The sequence below is a fragment of the Artemia sp. Qi Xiang Cuo genome, chromosome 2 (genome assembly GCF_049724085.1).
Source record: "Artemia sp. Qi Xiang Cuo chromosome 2, ASM4972408v1, whole genome shotgun sequence".
In the NCBI taxonomy this organism is placed as follows: domain Eukaryota; kingdom Metazoa; phylum Arthropoda; class Branchiopoda; order Anostraca; family Artemiidae; genus Artemia; species Artemia sp. Qi Xiang Cuo.
In genome coordinates this window covers 41,987,947-42,007,287 of record NC_142795.1, presented here as the reverse complement: position 1 = coordinate 42,007,287, position 19,341 = coordinate 41,987,947, and the positions used below count along the sequence as shown (strand labels likewise).

Here is a 19,341-nt window from a genome sequence, read left to right as displayed (position 1 = left end):
CTTTTTGTTTATTCAACAAGTGAATTCGAGAAAGAATTTGCTACTTAGTTACAATTTTTTCATAATTTCTTGAATGAAATTCCCGTATTGTGTATCCAAGAGTTGACTTCAAGAAAGAAATTGTTACTTACGAGTTGACTTCAAGAAAGAAATAGTTACTTACTGTGAATTTTTTCATAATTTCTTTAAATTAATTTCTACATCGTTTATCTAACTCACAAAAACAATAAAGAGTTTGTTACTTACTTAGAATTTTGTCATAATTTCATGAACGAAATGTCTTTTTGTTTATCTAACAGGTGAATTCAAGAAAGAATTTGCTACTTAGACTGAGAATTTTTTCATAATTTCTTGAATTTAATTTCTAAATCGTGTATCTAAGTCATGAAAACAATAAAGAGTTTGTTACTTACTTGGAATTTTGTCATAGTTTCTTGAACGAAATGTATTTTTTTGTTTATCAAGCAGGTGAATTCAAAAAAGAATTTGCTACTTACTAACAATTTTTTCATTTCCACGAGGTGACTTCATGAAAGAGTTTGCAACTTGCTTCCAATTTTTTCATAATTTCTTAAATGAAGTTTCTGCATTGTGTATCCATGAGGTAACTTCAAGAAAGAGTTTGTTACTTACTTAGAATTTTGTAATAATTTCTTGAACGAAATTTCTTTTTGTTTATCCAGCTGGTGAAGTCAAGAAAGTATTTGCTATTTACTTACAATTTTTTCATAATTTCTTTAATGAAATTTGTGTATTGTGTATCCAAGAGGTGACCTCAAGAAAGAATTTGTTACTTACTTACAATTTTTTCATAGTTTCTTAAATGAAGTTTCTGCATTGTGTATCCAAGAGGTGACTTCAGGAAAGAGTTTGTTACTTGCTTACAATAGAACTATTCCAAAGAATAAAGACGGGTTAAGCTTAAATATATTTATTGCTTAAACTTATTGACACATAGCTCAAAGAGACACACAAAGCCCAAAGAAACATACACAGCTCAAAGAGACACAAACAGCCCAAAGAGACAAACATAGACCAAAAAGACTCAGACACCCCAAAAAGACACACAGTCCAACGAGACACACACAGCCTAAAGAGACACATACATCACAAAGAGACACCCACAGCCCAAAGAAACACATCCAGCTCAAAGAGACGTACACGGCCCAAAGAGAAGCACACATCCAACAGAGAGACACAAAGCCCAAAAAGACACAAACAGCCAAAAGAGGCACACACAGACCATCAAGATTCAAACTGCCCAAAGAGATATACAGCATAAAGAGACACACACTGCCCAAAAAGACACACACACAGTCTAAAGAGACATACACACAGTCCTAAGAGACACAAAAAGCCCAAAGAGACAAACACACAGATCAAAGACAAAAAAAAACGCCCATACAGAGACATACATACCAAAAAGATTCAAACCCTCCAAAGAGACACAACTTGCCCAAAGAGACAAACATGGCCTCTAATACACAAAAACAGCCCAAAAAAACACATACAGACCAAAAAGATTCAAACTGCCCAAAGAGACATACAGCCTAAAGAGACACACACAAAGACAAAAATGACTCAAACATCCCAAAGATACACAAGTAAAACAAAGAAACACAAACAGCAAAAAGAGAAAGAAGCCCAAAGAGACAATCAAATCCAAAAATAGACTCAAACATCTCCAAGAGACACAAACAGATCAAAAATACTCAAACAGTCCAACGAGACGTACAGCCCAAAGAGACGCATAAAGCCCAAAGAAACACACACACACCAAAAAAAAAAACCGCCCATACAGACACATACAGACCAACAGATTCAAACGTCCCACACAGACACATATAGCCCAAAGAGGCACACACGACCCCTAAGAGACACAAACAGCCAAAAGAAAGACACACAGACCAAAATGACTCAAACAGCCCAAAGAGATACACATAGCCCAAAGAAACACAAACAGCCCAAAGAGACAGAAGCCCAAAGAGACAAACACAGCCCAAAAAAGACTCAAACAGCCCAAAGAGACAAAAACAGACCAAAAAGACTCAAACAGCTCAAAGAGACACACAAACAGACCAAAAAGACTCAAACAGGTCAAAGAGACACACAGCCCAAAGAGACAAGAGACGCACACATCCAACAGAGAGACACAATGCCCGAAAAGACACAAACAGCCAAAAGAGGCTCACAAAGACATGCAAGCAAATAACATGGGAATTCCTATACACGCAAGCAAATAACATGGGAATTCCTATACACGCAATCAAAATAACTTGGGAATTCATAAACAGTCAATAAACAAAAATTGTAGTTCATAGACTATATATAAAATAAACTGGGAATTCATAGACATGCAAGCAAATAAATGGTTAAAACATTTCAATGAAATAAAATAAAAAGGGACTTCAAAGACAATAACGCAAATAACATGTGAATTCCTATACATGCAAGCAAATAACAAGGGAATATCTATACACGCAAGCAAATAACATGGGAATTACTATACATGCAAGCAAATAACTTGGGAATTCCTATACACGCAAGCAAATAACATGGGAATTCCTATACACGCAAGCAAATAACATAGGAATTCCTATACATGCAAAACAAATAACATGGGAATTCCTATACATGCAAGCAAATAACAAGGGAATTCCTATACATGCAAGCAAATAACAAGTAAATTCCGATGCAAGCAAGAAAATAACATGAGAATTCCTACACATGCAAGCAAATAACATGGGAATTCCTATACACGCAATCAAATAACAAGGGAATTCCTATACATGCAAGGAAATAACAAGGGAATTCCTATACATGCAAGCAAATAACATGGGAATTCCTATACACGCAATCAAATAACATGGGAATTCCTATACACGCAATCAAAATAACATGGCAATTCCTATACATGCAAGCAAATAACATGGGAGTTCCTATACATGCAAGCAAATAACATGGGAATTCCTATACGCTCAAACAAATAACATGGGAATTCCTATACATGCAAGCAAATACCATGGGAATTCCTATACAAGCAAGCAAATAACATGGGAATTCCTATACATGCAAGAAAATAACAAGGGAATTCCTATACACGCAAGCAAATAACTTGGGAATTCCTATACATGCAAGCAAATAACAAGGGAATTCCTATACACGCAAGAAAAATAAAATGGGAATTCATATACAAGCTAGCAAATAACATTGGAATTTATATAATTTCTCGAAAAGAACATTTGAATTCCTATAAACTATCTCAAATAACATGGGAAATACTATTCTTTCAATTAATTAACCTTTGAATTCCTATAGATGCTAGCAATTATCTTTGTAATTCCTATACACGCAAGCAAATAACAAGGGAATTCCTATACACGCAAGCAGATAACATGGGAATTCCTATACATGCAAGCAAATAACAAGGGAATACCTATACATGCAAGCAAATAAGATGGGAATTCCTATACATGCAAGCAAATAACATAACCATTTCTTTTATTCAAATCCCAACCACAAATCAAGTTATCATATATTAAACAACCTCTGATTGGCTCATAAAAAATTCCCACGTCAAACGATACATTCATTGTGCAATTCTGATCAAAAACAAAAAGCTTTATAACCCTTTTTTCCAATTAGAGTTAGCTTTAGCAACAACACATTCTTAACAAACCAGTCTTGACTAAAGACAATTGTCAAAAAAATCAATCACACTAGGACCGGTATTGCGTACTCGTTCCTCTCTGAAAGATGTATTGACCTCTAGATTAGAATTACCTACCAGAAAAACCGGAAGGTCATTGTAATAGGCAAATGACCCTGGTAACCCAATTACTTGAAAACTTACACACATATCCATGCCTCAGGCGTAAGTTTGTGTGTATATTTTCAAGTAATTGGGCGCTTACTACTTCCACTTTCTTTACATTTCTTTTCTTTTCATACGATCTATCACTCAGATAATTCTTGTACAAGTCCTTTCTCCTTTCTATTAAACATAAAGCTTTTTCACTAATATTCTTAGCTGCAGTTCTAGCTTTCTTCCATAATACACCTTCAGCAACTTCACAAAATATTTTTCTAAAATTATTCCAACCATCTTCCACATTATAAAATTTTAAACTCTAAGGTTTAGTATTCAACTATTCCTTGAAAGTTTCTCTCAAATTCTCATCCTTGAGTCTACCAACATCATAACTTCCCGAGAGATAGTTACCCTTCTGAAATTTGAGCTTTAAATTAACCCTAGACACTAACAGTTGGCGATCTTCACTTTTAACATCAATAACAGCTCTCCTATATACCCTAGTATCCTGTATCGATCCTGCCAGTCTTCTGTTTACTATAACATAATCAATAAGGTTTGCTGTCTTACCATCACTTGAATACCATGTTAACTTATGAGCCATTTAATGACCAAACACCGTGTTGGTTATAACTAGATTGTTATACTTACAAAATTGTAAAAGTCTGTATCCATTACTGTTTTCTTTTCGTACACCAAATTTACCTAGGCGAGGATACCATCTATCCCTATTTCTACCAATCTGGTAGTTAAAATATCCTAGTAAAAACACCATTTTTATGCCTGAGACCCTCTCTATTTGCTCCTTTAACTGTAAGTAAAATCCATCTGAGTCACCTGTTTTTCCGTCAGTCGGCTCTACAGGGGTATATACTACTATAACTGATACCCTGAATTTTTTAGTCATAAAATTAGCAATTAGTATTCTATTATTAATACCTTCCCAGCCCAACAAGACTTAGCAGCTCCCTTATTCATCATGAGCCCTACACTCCATGCTTCCTGCCTGAGTAAACAAATTCTATATCACCTAATTTCCTGCTTCCTATTCCTGGGATATGAGTATCTGAAATGCTTAATAAACCCAGTTCGAATCGTCTGAATTCGTCAGTCTATATTTTGCTATAATAGTCATTTTTAATGTCGTAACCTTCCAAGTTCCTATTTTCATGTTCTTTAATTCATTGAAACTATTTTCGTCTCAGGAAAAGCAATGATCCCGGATACCAGTGCAGGACGGGGATCACATCTCTTCTCAAGTCTACACCGAAGTGCTTAAGCCGGCTTAGAACCGGACAGCAAGAGGTCCCTGGGACCTCCATGAATGGAGGCTTTGTGCAATCCTGGGCCCATCTTGGTCACAACATGGTTTTCAGCACTTGGCAATGCTCTTCCATAAATAAGAGTCAAAAATCCTGCACAGGCAATCTCAATCCTATTACCTCCGGCCCATCATATATGTATGCGTGCAAACATTATGCTGCTAGGAGGAAACAGCCCATAATAGATAAACTAGCTAGGAAGAGGTTTTTCAGTCCAAAGACGCCCATCAAAACATACCAAGCCCAGAAAAATTATCCATTAGTCAGAATCCTGTGCGAATGCTGTGTCGTTTACTAAGCTATAATTTCCTCGAAGGGCGCCACTCCTCAAGTGGGAATAGAGTTGACCGCAAGGTCCCCAGTCTTGCGGGTGCCCCGAAAGGGTCGAGGTAGCCCTTTGCAGAGGCCGTTGTCCATAGATCTGGATCTTGCGCCCTGACACAGTTGTCCTCCTATAGAGGATCCTCCTGCGATGGTGTTCTGCATCACCATGCAATTTAAGCTATTACTGGGAGAAGGTTTGCAACTCATGGGACTTGTGGACAAACCAGTGGGCCCTTTTGAGTGTACATTTGAGGGGCCTTCTTCCTCCTCCGCCTTTATTGATGACCCCGGGCGAGGGTGCCCAAGTTTCTATTAGGGACCCCCAGGGACAAGGTCCCCCCTTAATCCGTGCCTCCTATGAGGTACTCTACATATCTGTAGAGCGTTCCCCTTTTGCCACCTGGGGACACGCTGAATGGCCTGGGGGAGGCCAGATAACTGACAAGTCTCCTAAAACTTATTCTACATTTTTCAACACAGGTTTGGGCCAGAGTTCGGTTTATATATTTACCAAACTTCTATTCATTGCGGGTTCGAATCCTATTAATTCCCAAAACTAGAAAAACTAGAAAAACTCTTATAGAAAAACTGAAAAGATCTATTTTTTTCCATCAAAAAGACTATGTAGATAAAAAACGAACAGAAATTAATTTTTTTTTTAAATAGCTCCACAAGACAAGTCCACATATATATGTGGACAATATATATATATATATATATTATTCTTTGCGTAACAGCTTCACCCCTACACCTTCTGATTGGTTAGACATAATATCACGTTATATACAAAACTTGATTTTTTATTATGGGAAAAGGAAAAAAATCGGGAGATTTCAGGGGGGAGGGGGGGCCGGAGGCCTCCCTCCTGCGTACGTCCCTGGGGGGGGGTCATGCTATCCCCAAAAACATAGCTATTGGACCTTTTAACTACGATGAACAAAATGGTTATCTCAAAATTTTCATCAGACGAGTTTGGGGGGGAAGGGGTGGGGAGAGGGGCTTGTTACCCTCCATTCTTTTTGGTTACTTAAAAAGGACAATAGAACTTTCAATTTCCGATCATTCAAGCGCTGTCCCGATCTTCTAGGATCACTGGTTTGATACGATCACCTCTGATAAAAAAAAAAAAAAAAAAAAAAAAAAAAAAAAAATTAAACAGGCGTCCGTGAACTTTCTTCTGGCAAAAAAATTCAAAATATCTCATTCTTGCAGATAGGAACTTAAAACCTCTACAGTAGGGTTTTCTGATATGCTGAATCTGTTGGCATAAATTTTATTAAGATAGCTTGACGCTTTGGGGTTTTGTTCTACCTACTTTTTCAAAAATCGCGAATATTTTCTCGGGGCCGTAACTTTTGATCGGTAGCATTAAACTTAATGAACTTTACACATTTTTAATCAGCACAAAAATTCAACTCTTTTGATGCATCTATTGTTATCAAAACTCTGTTTTTTAGAGTTATGGTTACTATAGCGCCGTATCGCTCCTTACTTAGAGTTCGTTACTATGAACTGTTAGATTCAAGCAATAACCCAGGCAGGAAGGTTGGTTGTTCTCGAGTTAACATCGGTCCTTAGAAAGGGTATCCGAACTTTCAGTTTCCAATCATATGAGCCCCCTCCTAAGTTTTTGCAACCATCCTCAAATGAGAAGTTGGCAGCAGAATTTTGTTTGGCAATTTCTAGCCCTGTACCCAGGAATTCTTTTCGTACATTAGGATCCTCTTGGCCCAAGAACTTGCTGCTGTAAGTTTCAGGTTGATCGGGGACATAACGTTCTTTTTCATTGAAAGGCCCCTACCCCTTCCCTTATATCCTGCAACAAACCTTTTGATCCTTTTGACCCAGAGAGCCATCCTTTAAAGTTTCAGGGTAGTTTCATTCTAAGACCAAAGTTTCATTCTAAGACCTATGTTTAAGCAACTGGCAATCTACATTTTGTACAACCTTTACCCCAGGGCTTGTGGAAGCCATGACTTCCTCAGAGTCTTACTTATTGGAACTTTTGAATGTTTTGAACTAACTAACTCAAAACTTTGGTTGGATGTTTTGGGAGTTACAGGGGGGCCATTTAGCAAACAAGGGCAAAAAAGGGAGGAAAGATGCCATCTTAAAAATGCCACTAGAAATATTGGTTTTCAGTTGAATGAGCCCCCCTCGATGTTCCTACGGCCACCTCTTCCATACTAAGTGGCGGGGAAAACGAAAACAACAACAATACTTCGAGGGTTTATGGTTCTTTAGGCAGCACAAGTGTGGTGCCTCTGTTTTATAGGTCATATAATGACCTATGACTTAATGACGCTTTTATACTAAAAGGTCCATCATTACAAATTTATATATATATTTTTTTTTAACAAATCATGCTGTCTACGTCATTTCTGCTATGGATTCTCCATGATGTTCTTCATGTTTTTTAATTAGTTATATTAGTTTCTATCTTTAATTTAGTGCACTGACTCGTGTTTATTTTCACACAAATTTGTCCTTTGCTAAGATCCTTTCTTTTAATTGTTAATTACCCAAGATGAAATTTGTTTTTCCGTTTCTTGAAGCTTAGAGAAACCTAGAACTAATAAACACAGATGAAAACATCTTTAAATTTGTTAGTTGGGAAATCCATCTAGTAATAAAGCAATAGTACCTTCTCCGAAGGGGTCTAAGTTGAAGAAGTTCTCGAAAGCCTGGCAACTGCTTCAAATTAGGATTATGGAATTTTCTAGCCTTTGATGATTTTCAACTTGGATATTGCCATTTCCTGTTAAAGCTATTCGAAAAGGCAAGTTGATAAATATGAAAACTTGTATCTTTAATAAAGTTTGTAGGCTTATTATTTAAATGTTGATTTTGTAGGCTTTCTGTGTTTAAAGAAAATAAAGTCACTTCGCAGCTTAAAAAAAAAAGAAAAAAAAATGGGGAAAAATTGTACTGTTCAGACGAGCAAGTAGGTATTTAATTGTGAGAAGGTGTTTTATTTTCTTTTCACTAGAGGTGTCGCCAGCTGTATATGACTCGATTCCTCGTATTGAGTTAATTCACTTTACTATTCTTTGTGAAGGGCCTTGAGGGGTGGGAGCCCCCTCTAATGCTTGGAAATTTTTATTCACCCCATCTAGTCTATGACTTAATGACGCTTTTATACTAAAAGGTTCTTGCGTTGGCGCTGCGGCTGCTAGGATCAAACCCCAGGTCCTATAACGCCTAGCAGGGATCAAGCCGCTGTACCACTACAAGCACCTTGCAAACTTTGCAAATGACAGCCCATAGGAGGTGCACATGGCAGCCAAAAGAAGTAGATAGATTATTTATCCTGACAAAAATATATTTTTAAGTATATTATATGGCAAGAGTGTCATGGTTGTGTCGTCAAACACAATCTAGTAAAGAACGAACTCTATTTCAGAATAAAAAAAAATTTATAAACGTGTTATGAAAAAAATTTATATGTTATAAAAGAAGCAATAATTATAATTTGTTTTACCACTTAATGTGAAAGATAGAAAATTAGGCTAAAAACACTGTATTTCTGATTTCTAACAAGATCGCCATAGCTGGCATATCTAATATTTAGATATAATATTATTATCTTTTTCTGAAAAATGTCAGAAAAAATAAGGATGTGTAAAAATAGGCAATCTCAGCGTCCAAAATTTACTTGTCAAAGGTTTTTGAAAGGTTATTAATTAATATAACTTAAAATAAATTAAGTAAATACACTCTTCTTCTTCTCTCCCACTAAATAGATAAATAGCTTAAATTTCCGTTCTTTCCTTCACCTCTTCATTGACATATTTACAAAGCTTATCAATCGTTCTTCTTACAGTCGTCTTCAGGGTCTCTAGAAACTCAAGAGCATCACACCCAAAAATATTTCCCCCTAAAACAGGGAAAAATTTTGAAAGTTCAAAAACCTTATGACAAGTATAAATTCAATGCCTACTGCCTTCAAAATTCATAAAAGCCCTTTTTTAATATATATATATATATATATATATATATATATATATATATATATATATATATATATATATATATATATATATATATATATATATATATATATATATATATATATATATATATATGTATATACAGGACTGTTTCAATTAGTGTACTTTTCAGAATCTTTTAGTCGGGACAGATTATGCAAGATTAACAGCAATATTGGGCTGAACAAATATTGACTGAAATGGACAAGTATTTCCGACAAAAGAGACATGAAATATAAAATAAATTATCAAAAAGCCCTGAATAAATTGGAAAAATATTTTCTCAGACAATGCATTTGCAAAAACAGGCAAGTTAAAGAATATTCCGAAAATTTTTTGGAAAGAAACCTGTTTTCCAAAACTTTTTATGAGAAAAAACTTTTTATATATAAATCATAGGAAGCGCAATAGCGCTCCCTAAGTAAAGAACGATGTTTGCACAATGTATTATTGATTTATTTGTTTCTTTAGGCCAGGGCACTTATGTCCTTCTGGAAGTTATCTGGAAATTATGTCTTTGAGGAAGACAATGCCCCCCCCCCCACAGCCCTCAGGGCAAGGGTTGTAAGTTATGCCCTGGGGCATATAAGGTCTTTATTGAAACCGTTATCGTAGAAACTTCTAAGAGGGCTCCTTCGATGGGAAATTCAAAGGGCATGTGCCCTTTTTATGGTTGAAATTGATTGGAGGGCAACTAACGCCCTCTCCCGCCCACCATTTCCCCAAACACATGCAATTAAAATTTTAAGATAGCCATTCTGTTCAACGTAGTTGAAAGTTCCGGAAATTAGGTCTTTGAGGTCATTCAGGATGATAACCCCCTCAGAGCCCTCAGGACAGGGGCTGTAAGTTATGCCCTTGGGGCATATAAGGTCTTTATAGAAAGCATTGTCGTAGAAACTTCAAAAAGGGTTCATTCGGTTGAAAATTCAACGAGCTTTTGCCCTTTATAAAAGTCGTAAGCAATTAGAGGGCAGCTAGCCCCCCTCTCACACCCACCATTTCTTCGAACATGTTGGATCAAAATTTTTAAGTAGCAATTTTGTTCAACGTTGTTGGAAGTTCTGGAAATTATTTTTTGAGGATGACAAACTCCCCCACACCCCTCAGGGAAAGAGTTGTAAGTTATGTCCTGAGGGCATATAAGATTTTATAGAAAAGGTTGTTGTAGAAACTTCATAAAGGGCTCATTCAATTAGAAATGTTTTAAATGTTCTTTTAAATGTTTTTGCTTTTATAACTTTATGAAATCAAAAATTAATTGAGACTTTGAGGAATTAATGTGAGAATATGTATATTAAACTGGCGTTGCAAATTTTTTTTTGGAGTAAATTCATTTTAATTTTTTCAGTAAAGTACAAATTATATTCTAGATTTTAGAAAGCATAGGGGTTTAGAACCCTACTCATATTAATTTCTGCTCGTTTCGAGTATGACTGTTATTTATTTTAATTTCTATTTGTTTTGGATTTCATGTATTTATTGATACAGATTTGTCGTGTTTGAATGCTAGGTAGATAATTTGATTCTATATTTGTTTATTTTTGGTTTATTAGAGTTCTTTAATTTTTTTTGAAAAACTTATTTTGTGGGAAATGTTTTTTTTAATTAATTAATATTATATATCTGATCTGATTGCGCTGTAATTTTGTGGTCAGAATTTAGTTTACTTAACCATGAATCGTTTAGACATTGTAAGAGTAACCTTAAAGGTGTGACGTAAAACATGTATATATGAAAAATGTGAATAATGCATGTTGCTAGATTCGTATCCGCATCCCGCAATTTATTATTCCCATTTATATACTCGTTTTAGTTCTTTCACTTTTGCATAAATCAGCCGGGATGCAAATGTTGCCACAGACTATAGAAGGAAACAGTTTGAATCAGTCTGTGTAAAGATCAAATATAAAAAACAACAAGTTTTTGAAAGTAAGGAGCAATATTAAAACTTAAAACGAACAAAAATTATTCCATATACGAGGGGGCTTGCATCCTCATCAATACCTTGCTCTCCACGCTAAAGTTTCTTAGTACTTTCAAAAGGCATCTTGTTCTAACTAAACAGCCCTTGTGTTTCAGGAGTCGTTCTTATGAGATTGGGACAAAAAGACAAACTTTAGCGTAAAGAGTGAGGTATTGAGGAGAGGCAACCCCCTCATATACGGAATAGTTTCTGTTCGTTTTATTTTTTTATGTTGCTCCTTACTTTCAGCTGAAAAAACTTGTTTTTTCAAATTTAAATTCTGATCATTTTTCATATAATGCCGGCTCCCCCTCCATGGAAAATTCTCCCCCGAAAATTTCCCGCGGAAGATTCTGCCTAAAATATTCTTCTTAGTATACTTTCATTTGAAAAAGATTTTAATTTTTGATCATATTCCAAATCATTTCGGAAATCTATCCTCCGTAAAATTTGTTTTCCTGGAAATACTCCCCCCCCCCCAATGGAAAGTTGCTCACGTGGAAAATTCCTCCATGAAGAATTTCTCACCCCCCCCCCCCAAATTCCAATACCATACGGAAAAATCCTCCAAGCAATTCCAATCATGCTGAAAATTTCCCCTTGAAAACTTTCCCCGGAATATCTCCGTAAGTAAAATTAAGTCGGCAAAGAAAAAGTAAGGCAAATAAAAAGAATTTCAAATTGGAATTTCGGCAAATTCCCCCATTTTTAAATTTAACCTGGAAGTCACCCCCTCCCGAAAACTATCCCTCTCGAAAGAACATTCTCCCCATTGAAAATCCCCCCATCAGAAAATTTCCCCTCACCCCAGAAAATGTTTGTATACTTCCCAATAACAAATACTATACGTAAACAATGGGCCAATAACATAACTTAAAGCCCTTTCCCCAGGGGGTGTTGGGGTCATGTTATCTCCAAAGGCATACCTATTGGACTTTTCAACTATGCTGAAGAAAATGGCTATCTCAAATTTTGATTGTACGAGTTTGGGGAAAAAAGGGGTGTGGGAGCAGGGCTATTTACCTTCAAATCTTTTTTCCCTTAAAAATGGAAATCCAACATTTAATTTCCACTCAAATAAGCCCTCTCCCGATATTTTAAGACCATTGGTTTGATAAGATAACTCCTGGGGTAAAAAAAAATAAAACCCATAAGCAAATGAACACGCAAACGTGATCTTTCGTCTTGCAAAAAAAATAATACACAATTCCACATTTTTTTTAGATGGGAGCTTGAAACCTCTAAAGTAGATTTGTCTGATACGCTGAATCTGATCGCGTGATTTTCATTAAGATTCCTTAGCTTTTCGGGGGTGTTTACCCCTTTTAAGAAAATCAGGCAAATTTTTTCTGGCTTATAACTTTTGATGCTTAAAACTTGATGAATCTTATATATTTGGAATCAGCATAAAAAGCCAATTTTTTAGATGCATCTATCGGCATAAAAAATTCGTTTTTTGGAGTTCCCGTTGCAATTTAGCCAAGTCGTCCCTTCCTTATCACGCACTGTTTGATTCAACATAGACAAAATGAACAGTGAAAAGCAATAAGATTAGGATATTGCGTCTTTCCAGGCTACACAGTGGTGGATCTGGTAAATTGAGGGGCGGGGTTAAAACCAGCAAAATAAAGGAGGGAATTGAATTTGTATTAAACTGAAAACATATTCAATGCGAAAATAGGAATGAAAGTTTTAGAGACAAATGAGCCACTACCTTACAGTACGCATATTCTCAAAACCGTGAACTTAAATAAATATCTTTGGCTAGCTTAAAACTTTTCACTCGATAGTATCAGTCCAAAATTATTATTTTGGACTTCTCCAAAATATTTTCATGTATTGGATTATATTTGGAATATGTATGGAATATATGTTCATGTATTCCAAAATTATTATTCAGTCCAAAACTTGCTTTTGGCACCATTTCTTATTATTTTTTTTTTTTTTAATTGTACCCTAACGATTTAAAATGGGCCCTTATTCATCCTCTACGGCATTTCAATAGTCCTAAAGGGCTGGTGAAAAGAGAAAAAGAAGAAAAGATACATCACGTTTATCGAATGTGAAAGGTGATTTTCCTTGGTTCTCGAGATGGGGGAGGAGTGGTAAACTTTCATTTAAACATTTAGTTCCTTTAAAGATTCAAATGGTTCACCCTCATTTCGATTTGTCACCATCTTCAAGCGTTTCATGTTTTTTTTTTTTACTAATTTCAATAGAATATGTATCGTAACTGCAAATTACTATTAAGTTGAACCAAAATATATGTTACCATATTCGGATCAGAAACAATTAGCCATTTTTTACACCTAAGACTCCGTTTTCATTTTTAATTTTTTTTACGAACCTAACGGAAAGCTTACCAAACAATGGAAGCACAAGAAGATTTTTTTTAAATATTGAAATGGAAAATGTGGTTTTCAGTTGGCCGTTTTGTTTGGTGTATGAAACCAATAGAGGTTTTGTTTGACGTTTTTGATATAGAATCTCCAATGAAAACGGGAATCAACTTTCAAACCACATCTTTCAATTTTTGGTTACTATAGGCCGAAGCTCGTTCTTTTCTAGGTGGCATCCATCGCTGCAACCGTGATAGAAGCTAAGAAGGTTAAATTCAACAGCAGCCACGAGACAAAACCCTCAATAGAATTACAGTCTTTTCCCGTGAAATTGAGGAATTTGAGCCTTAATACAAGATGACACAACTGTTGAAAAATGGAAAAAACTTGACTAAACTTTATTTTTCTTCTTATCATTAGTCTGCATTGATTTCCTACTTTTGGCATTTGATGTTTTGTTCCCTTTTGAAGTTTCAGGGACACAAAGAATGCCGAAAGTATTATTAGTATTTAGCTTCTGCTAGGAATGCTCCGCAGCTACTACTAGCTTATTGCTGGTCACATGCACCTTTTCTCAGGGGATACTCAATTGTAAACAATTCTGCAAAAGATTTGGCGAACTTCTTACTTGATCTTAAAATATCAATCTGGATACCATCAATACAAACAGCATTCCGTTACTAGTTTATTTGACTGCACAGTATTGAGCTATTAAACTAGTGTTACTATAATGATAAAAACCTTTTGTTAAAAATAAGTGGTAGTCGACTTTGAAGCTGGGAGAAATTCTGCGCTTCCTTAAGAAATTTGAAGCCATAACCTGCATTTTATTAAATTTATGAAAAGCTTTCATCTTTAAGACTATTGAATAAAAAGTTATACGTAGAGCACCAGCGTTGCCTCAGTAAAGAACCATGCAAAGCACATGTGCTATTTTTTCGTCCAATTCGTATGTAAGATGTGGTCCTAGAACCTTGGAACAGGGCTCATTCAATCGGAAATAGAAAGTTTTGGCACCCTGCTCACTTGCCAAAAAAAGAATGGAGGGCAACCGGTCCTCCGTGATGTCAGATTAAAATTTTGAAATAGCTAGTCAAATCAAAGTAGTCAACAGTTCTGATAAGTATGCATCCTGGGTGGCAATGACCCCCCTTGCCTTATAGTTAATGGCCCTAAATAATTCAAATTACTAATTGTGCATAGGCAGTTTTTAGTAGAAGAGGCTGTTATGTTTTGTCTTGACTGTCCGATGAGTTTGGAACTATTAGAGACAGTTTGCTAAGCTAAGATTTTCCAGAGTGCCTCAATAGTATATTCCTGAAACAACACGCGTACTTAACTAAATCAAAAGATCGTATGTGCGCCAGAATAATGATATTATATCAGATATCCTAATGATTTTTTATCTATACATGTTACCATTATAAAATAGAAAATGGTTAATTTTTTTTCTTTTTTTTAGTAGATTGCATTTGACGCTCTGACCATTGGAAGATTTATCGGGTGTTAGCCCTACTCGTGTTTGTCATATTTTTTTTCTTATCACTCTGATTTTTGATCGTTTCAGGATTTATTTATAGTATAATCTGTTATCTTTCTGTTTGACGTTATGATTCATTATAATTTCTGTGAATAGTGGGTTTCATTTATTTATTGATAGAAATCCCCGTAAGTGTTCAGTTTGAACTATCATAGGCTACGACTACGACTTAATTTCTTTTCACATATGGTTTTGATATGGCTCTTTATTTATTTATTTTTTTTTAACATTTAATCTGAAAATGCTTTGAAAATAAACACTGGTTTTTCATAGTAGCAATTAAATAAATATCCTTATTACAGGTAGGCCTCGCCGCCCAAAATTTTATTTGTAATTTATAGATGCTATTGTGGTTTAGTTAAACGCGGGAATGTGCAGGACTAAAACAGCATTTCCCAATCAGTCATCAAACAGTTCATGGTAACGAACTGTAAGTAAGGAGTGACCCGGCTCAATGGTAACCGAAACTCTAGAAAACGGGTTTTTGATACCAATAGATATAACTTTCATCAAGTTTAGTGCTACCCATCAAAAGTTACGCGCCTGAGAAAATTTGGCTGATTTTCAAAAAAAGGGGGAAAGACCCCCTAAAAGCTATAGAACCTTAATGAAAATCACACCATCATATTAAGCGTATCAGAGAACCCTACCGTAGAGGTTTCAAGTTCATATCTACAAAAATGTGTAATTTTGTATTTTTTGCCATAAGAAAGGTCACGGACTGCGTGTTTATTTGTTTTTTGTTTTTTTTTTTCCCAAGGATGATCGTATCGACCCAGTGGTCCCAGAATATCGTGGGAGGGCTCATTGGAACGGAAATTAAAAGTCCTAGTGCCCTTTTTAAGTGACCCAAAAAAATGGAGGGCAACTAGGCCCCCTCCCACGCTCATTTTTTTCCCAAAGTCACCCGATCAAAATTTTGAGATAGCCATTTTGTTCAGCATGGTCGAAAATATGATAACTATGTCTTTTGTCTATGTCTTTGTCTAGGATGACTTAATCCCCCGAAGTCCCCGGGGGGAGGGCTAAAAGTTATGAACTTTACCCAATGTTAACATATAGTATTGGTTATTGGGAAGTATACGGAAGTTTTCAGGAGGTTTTTTTTCTGGTAGGAGGGAGGGGGGGGGGATGGGTCAGGGTTTATGTTGGAGGATCTTTCCATGAAGGAAGTTTTCATGGGGGCAGGGAAATTGCCAGGAAGGGGGCGCCGGACTTGCCAGCATTATTTATTGGTGATTGGGAAGTATACAGACATTTTCAGGAAGGATTTTTTTCTGGAGGGTGGGGCTGGAGGAGGGGGTTATTCGGGATAATCTTTCCGTGGAGGATGTTTCTTTGGGGTAAGGGACATTTCTATGAAGGGGGCTCCGGATTTCCAAGCATTATTTAAAAAACGATCAGAAATAAAATTAAAAAAAAAACAAGTTTTTTTTTCAACTGAAAATAAGAAGCAACATTAGAACTTAAAACGAACATAAATTATAACGTATATGAGGGGGTTTTCCCCCAAGTCAATACCTCGCTCTTTACGCTACAGTTTTTTTTAGTGCTTTCAAAAGAGCTATCTATTCTAATTAAACGGCCTTTGTGATTCAGGGGTTTGTGAATTAAATTTTTTTTTTAACTTTTAACGTAAAGAGTGTGGTATTGACTAAGGGGAGAACCCCCTCATATACGTAATAACATATACGTAATAAAAAAAAAACAATAAAAAAACAAGCGATACAGCTCAATAGTAATCGAAACTTTTAAAAACGGAATTTTGATATCAATACATGTATCAAAAGAATGGGTTTACAATGCTGATTCTAAATATATAAATTTTATTAACTTTAGTGTTACTCATCAAAGGCTACGAGCCTGAAAAAATTTACCCGATTTTTAAAGAGGGGGGAAACATCCCCTACAAGCGAAAGAATTTTAATGAAAATCACACCGTCAGATTCAGCGTATCAGAAAACCCTTTTACATAAGTTTCAAGCTCATATCTGCAAAAATCTGAAATTTTGTATTTTTTGCCAGAAGAAAAATATACGAAAATAGAAGTTAGTTACGTAAGTTAATTTGTAAATTACGTCATAACCAAATTTAGAGACATCCATTTAGCAAAAGAAAAGTAAATTTTTATGCAAATTTTGTTTACTTATTCAATGACGGTGAGCCAAAATAAAAGCTGCATTAACTAAAAAACGATCAGAAATTAAATAAAAAAAACACGCTTTTTAAACTGAAAGTAAGGAGCGACATTAAAACTTAAAACGAACAGAAATTATTCCGTATATGAAAGGGGCTGTCCCCTCCTCAACGCCTCGCTCTTTACGCTAAAGTTTGACTCTGTCTCACAACTTTATTTTTTAAAACAATAAAAAACTTTAGCGTAAAGAACGAAGCGTTGAGGAGGGGACAGCCCCTTTCATATGCGGAATAATTTCTGTTCGTTTTAAGTTTTAATGTCGCTCCTTACTTTCAGTTTAAAAAACTTGTTTTTTTTTATGTAATTGTTTGAAAAGTCAAAGCAGACTTCACCATATTTAAACCTGGGAGAATTTTTGAAACTCCTAAAAAATAATGCTATGTCAAAGGAACTATAACTGGATTAACATTACATGGGGGGGGGGGCTAGATTATATTTCGATTAATATACTTTGGATATCTTCTCTAGGCAAACTACAAGGGGGGATATTAACAAAAAGTTACAATTTCATTCAAATTACCGAAATTTTGCAAACATACCATAATAATTTTCAATTCCCTTCTTAGACTTTTAGAAGCGTATAAAGATTACGTGCTACGGTTTAGTATCTACAAGTGAGTAACTCCTGAATGTCTACTCACATTTGTGGTATCTAGTGTTCGTTTGAAAGTTTCAGTTTACCTACACAAGTGTTATGTCATCAAGCTACGCATGTCAAGAGCTTGTATTTGTCCCTCAGAACAGAGTTGACTGTTAATAAATGATGTTGGATTTTTCGGACAAAGCAAGGGTGTAACCGTTTCTGCTTTCTCTCGTCAGGCTTATTCTTTAGTATTTGACTATAGGCCCATTATAAGAAAAAACACAGACTTTTTATAAAAATCGGGACTGAAAACCCACTGATTGTGAAGAAATGAAACGATAATGACACTTTTTAAAATGGAACGCTAAACAGTAGTCGGGGTTGCCACGGGACAAAGTGTTCGCAAGGCTAAAAAGATAATTTTATTTCGCTCTTTACCGTGTCCCTGTTCGACTTTTGAACACAGTTTCCAAAGTGACGTCAAAATCTGCAACAACTCATAGCGCGGAAAGTGGCTCATATAGCCCTTTCAATGAGCCCCTTTGTTGTTGATTGTGGTTTCACTGGCCAACTCTGACAAAATGGGCAAATAAAGACATGAATAAACTAAGAAGAATCTAGATAACGTTAAACAAGCGCCCTTAGAATCTCTTTCTTCTAACGGCATCTGGAATTTCCCTTTCGCCGAAGAGCTGGGAGCCCCTTTTCTCACGGGCGATAGCTCGAAACTTAGTTGAGATAAAGTATGTTTCGTTAAGAGTTTAATTTTTTCGAATTCTGACAACTGTAGGTCTGCACCAGCGCCCGATTGGGAGAAGCCCAGTAATGTCAGCGCGAAATTAGGCAGTATTTGAACTAAAAAATTGACTGTCCTATTTTTTCTATTGCTGGCACGCTTTAAAAATTCAATGATATGAAGAATAAAATTTAAAACTTCAGATTTGGCCAACATTTAAGGCAACATTTAGTTTTTAAACATAATGGGAAATTGGGAGGGTGGGAGTGGAAGGGGGATTAGTTGCCCTCCAATCACTTTCGACTATTAAAAAGGGCATCAGCCCTTTCTATTTTCAATTCAATGAGCCCCTTTCGAAGTTCCCACGACAACTCCTTCGATACGAATTGCCCTGGTCTAAACAACAACAACAACAACAAATACTACTGATCACTTTCGACTATTAAAAACGGCAATAGCCCTTTGAATTGCAAATCAAATGAGCCCTTTTCTGAAGCTTTTCCGACCACACCTTCTATAAAACCTTATATTCCC

The 19,341-nt window shown here is 35.7% G+C and overlaps 1 protein-coding gene across 1 annotated transcript in view; it reads right to left on the bottom strand.

Moving 5' to 3' along the window:
* Positions 1–18,054, bottom strand: part of LOC148955246 (uncharacterized) — a 36,217-nt gene extending 18,163 nt beyond the window's left edge. The window contains exon 1 of the mRNA XM_089108119.1: positions 18,028–18,054. Within this exon, the coding sequence (XP_088964245.1) occupies positions 18,028–18,030 (3 nt within the window). The 5' untranslated portion in view covers positions 18,031–18,054. The remainder of the gene's footprint in view (positions 1–18,027) is intronic.
* Positions 18,055–19,341: the final 1,287 nt, after the last annotated feature.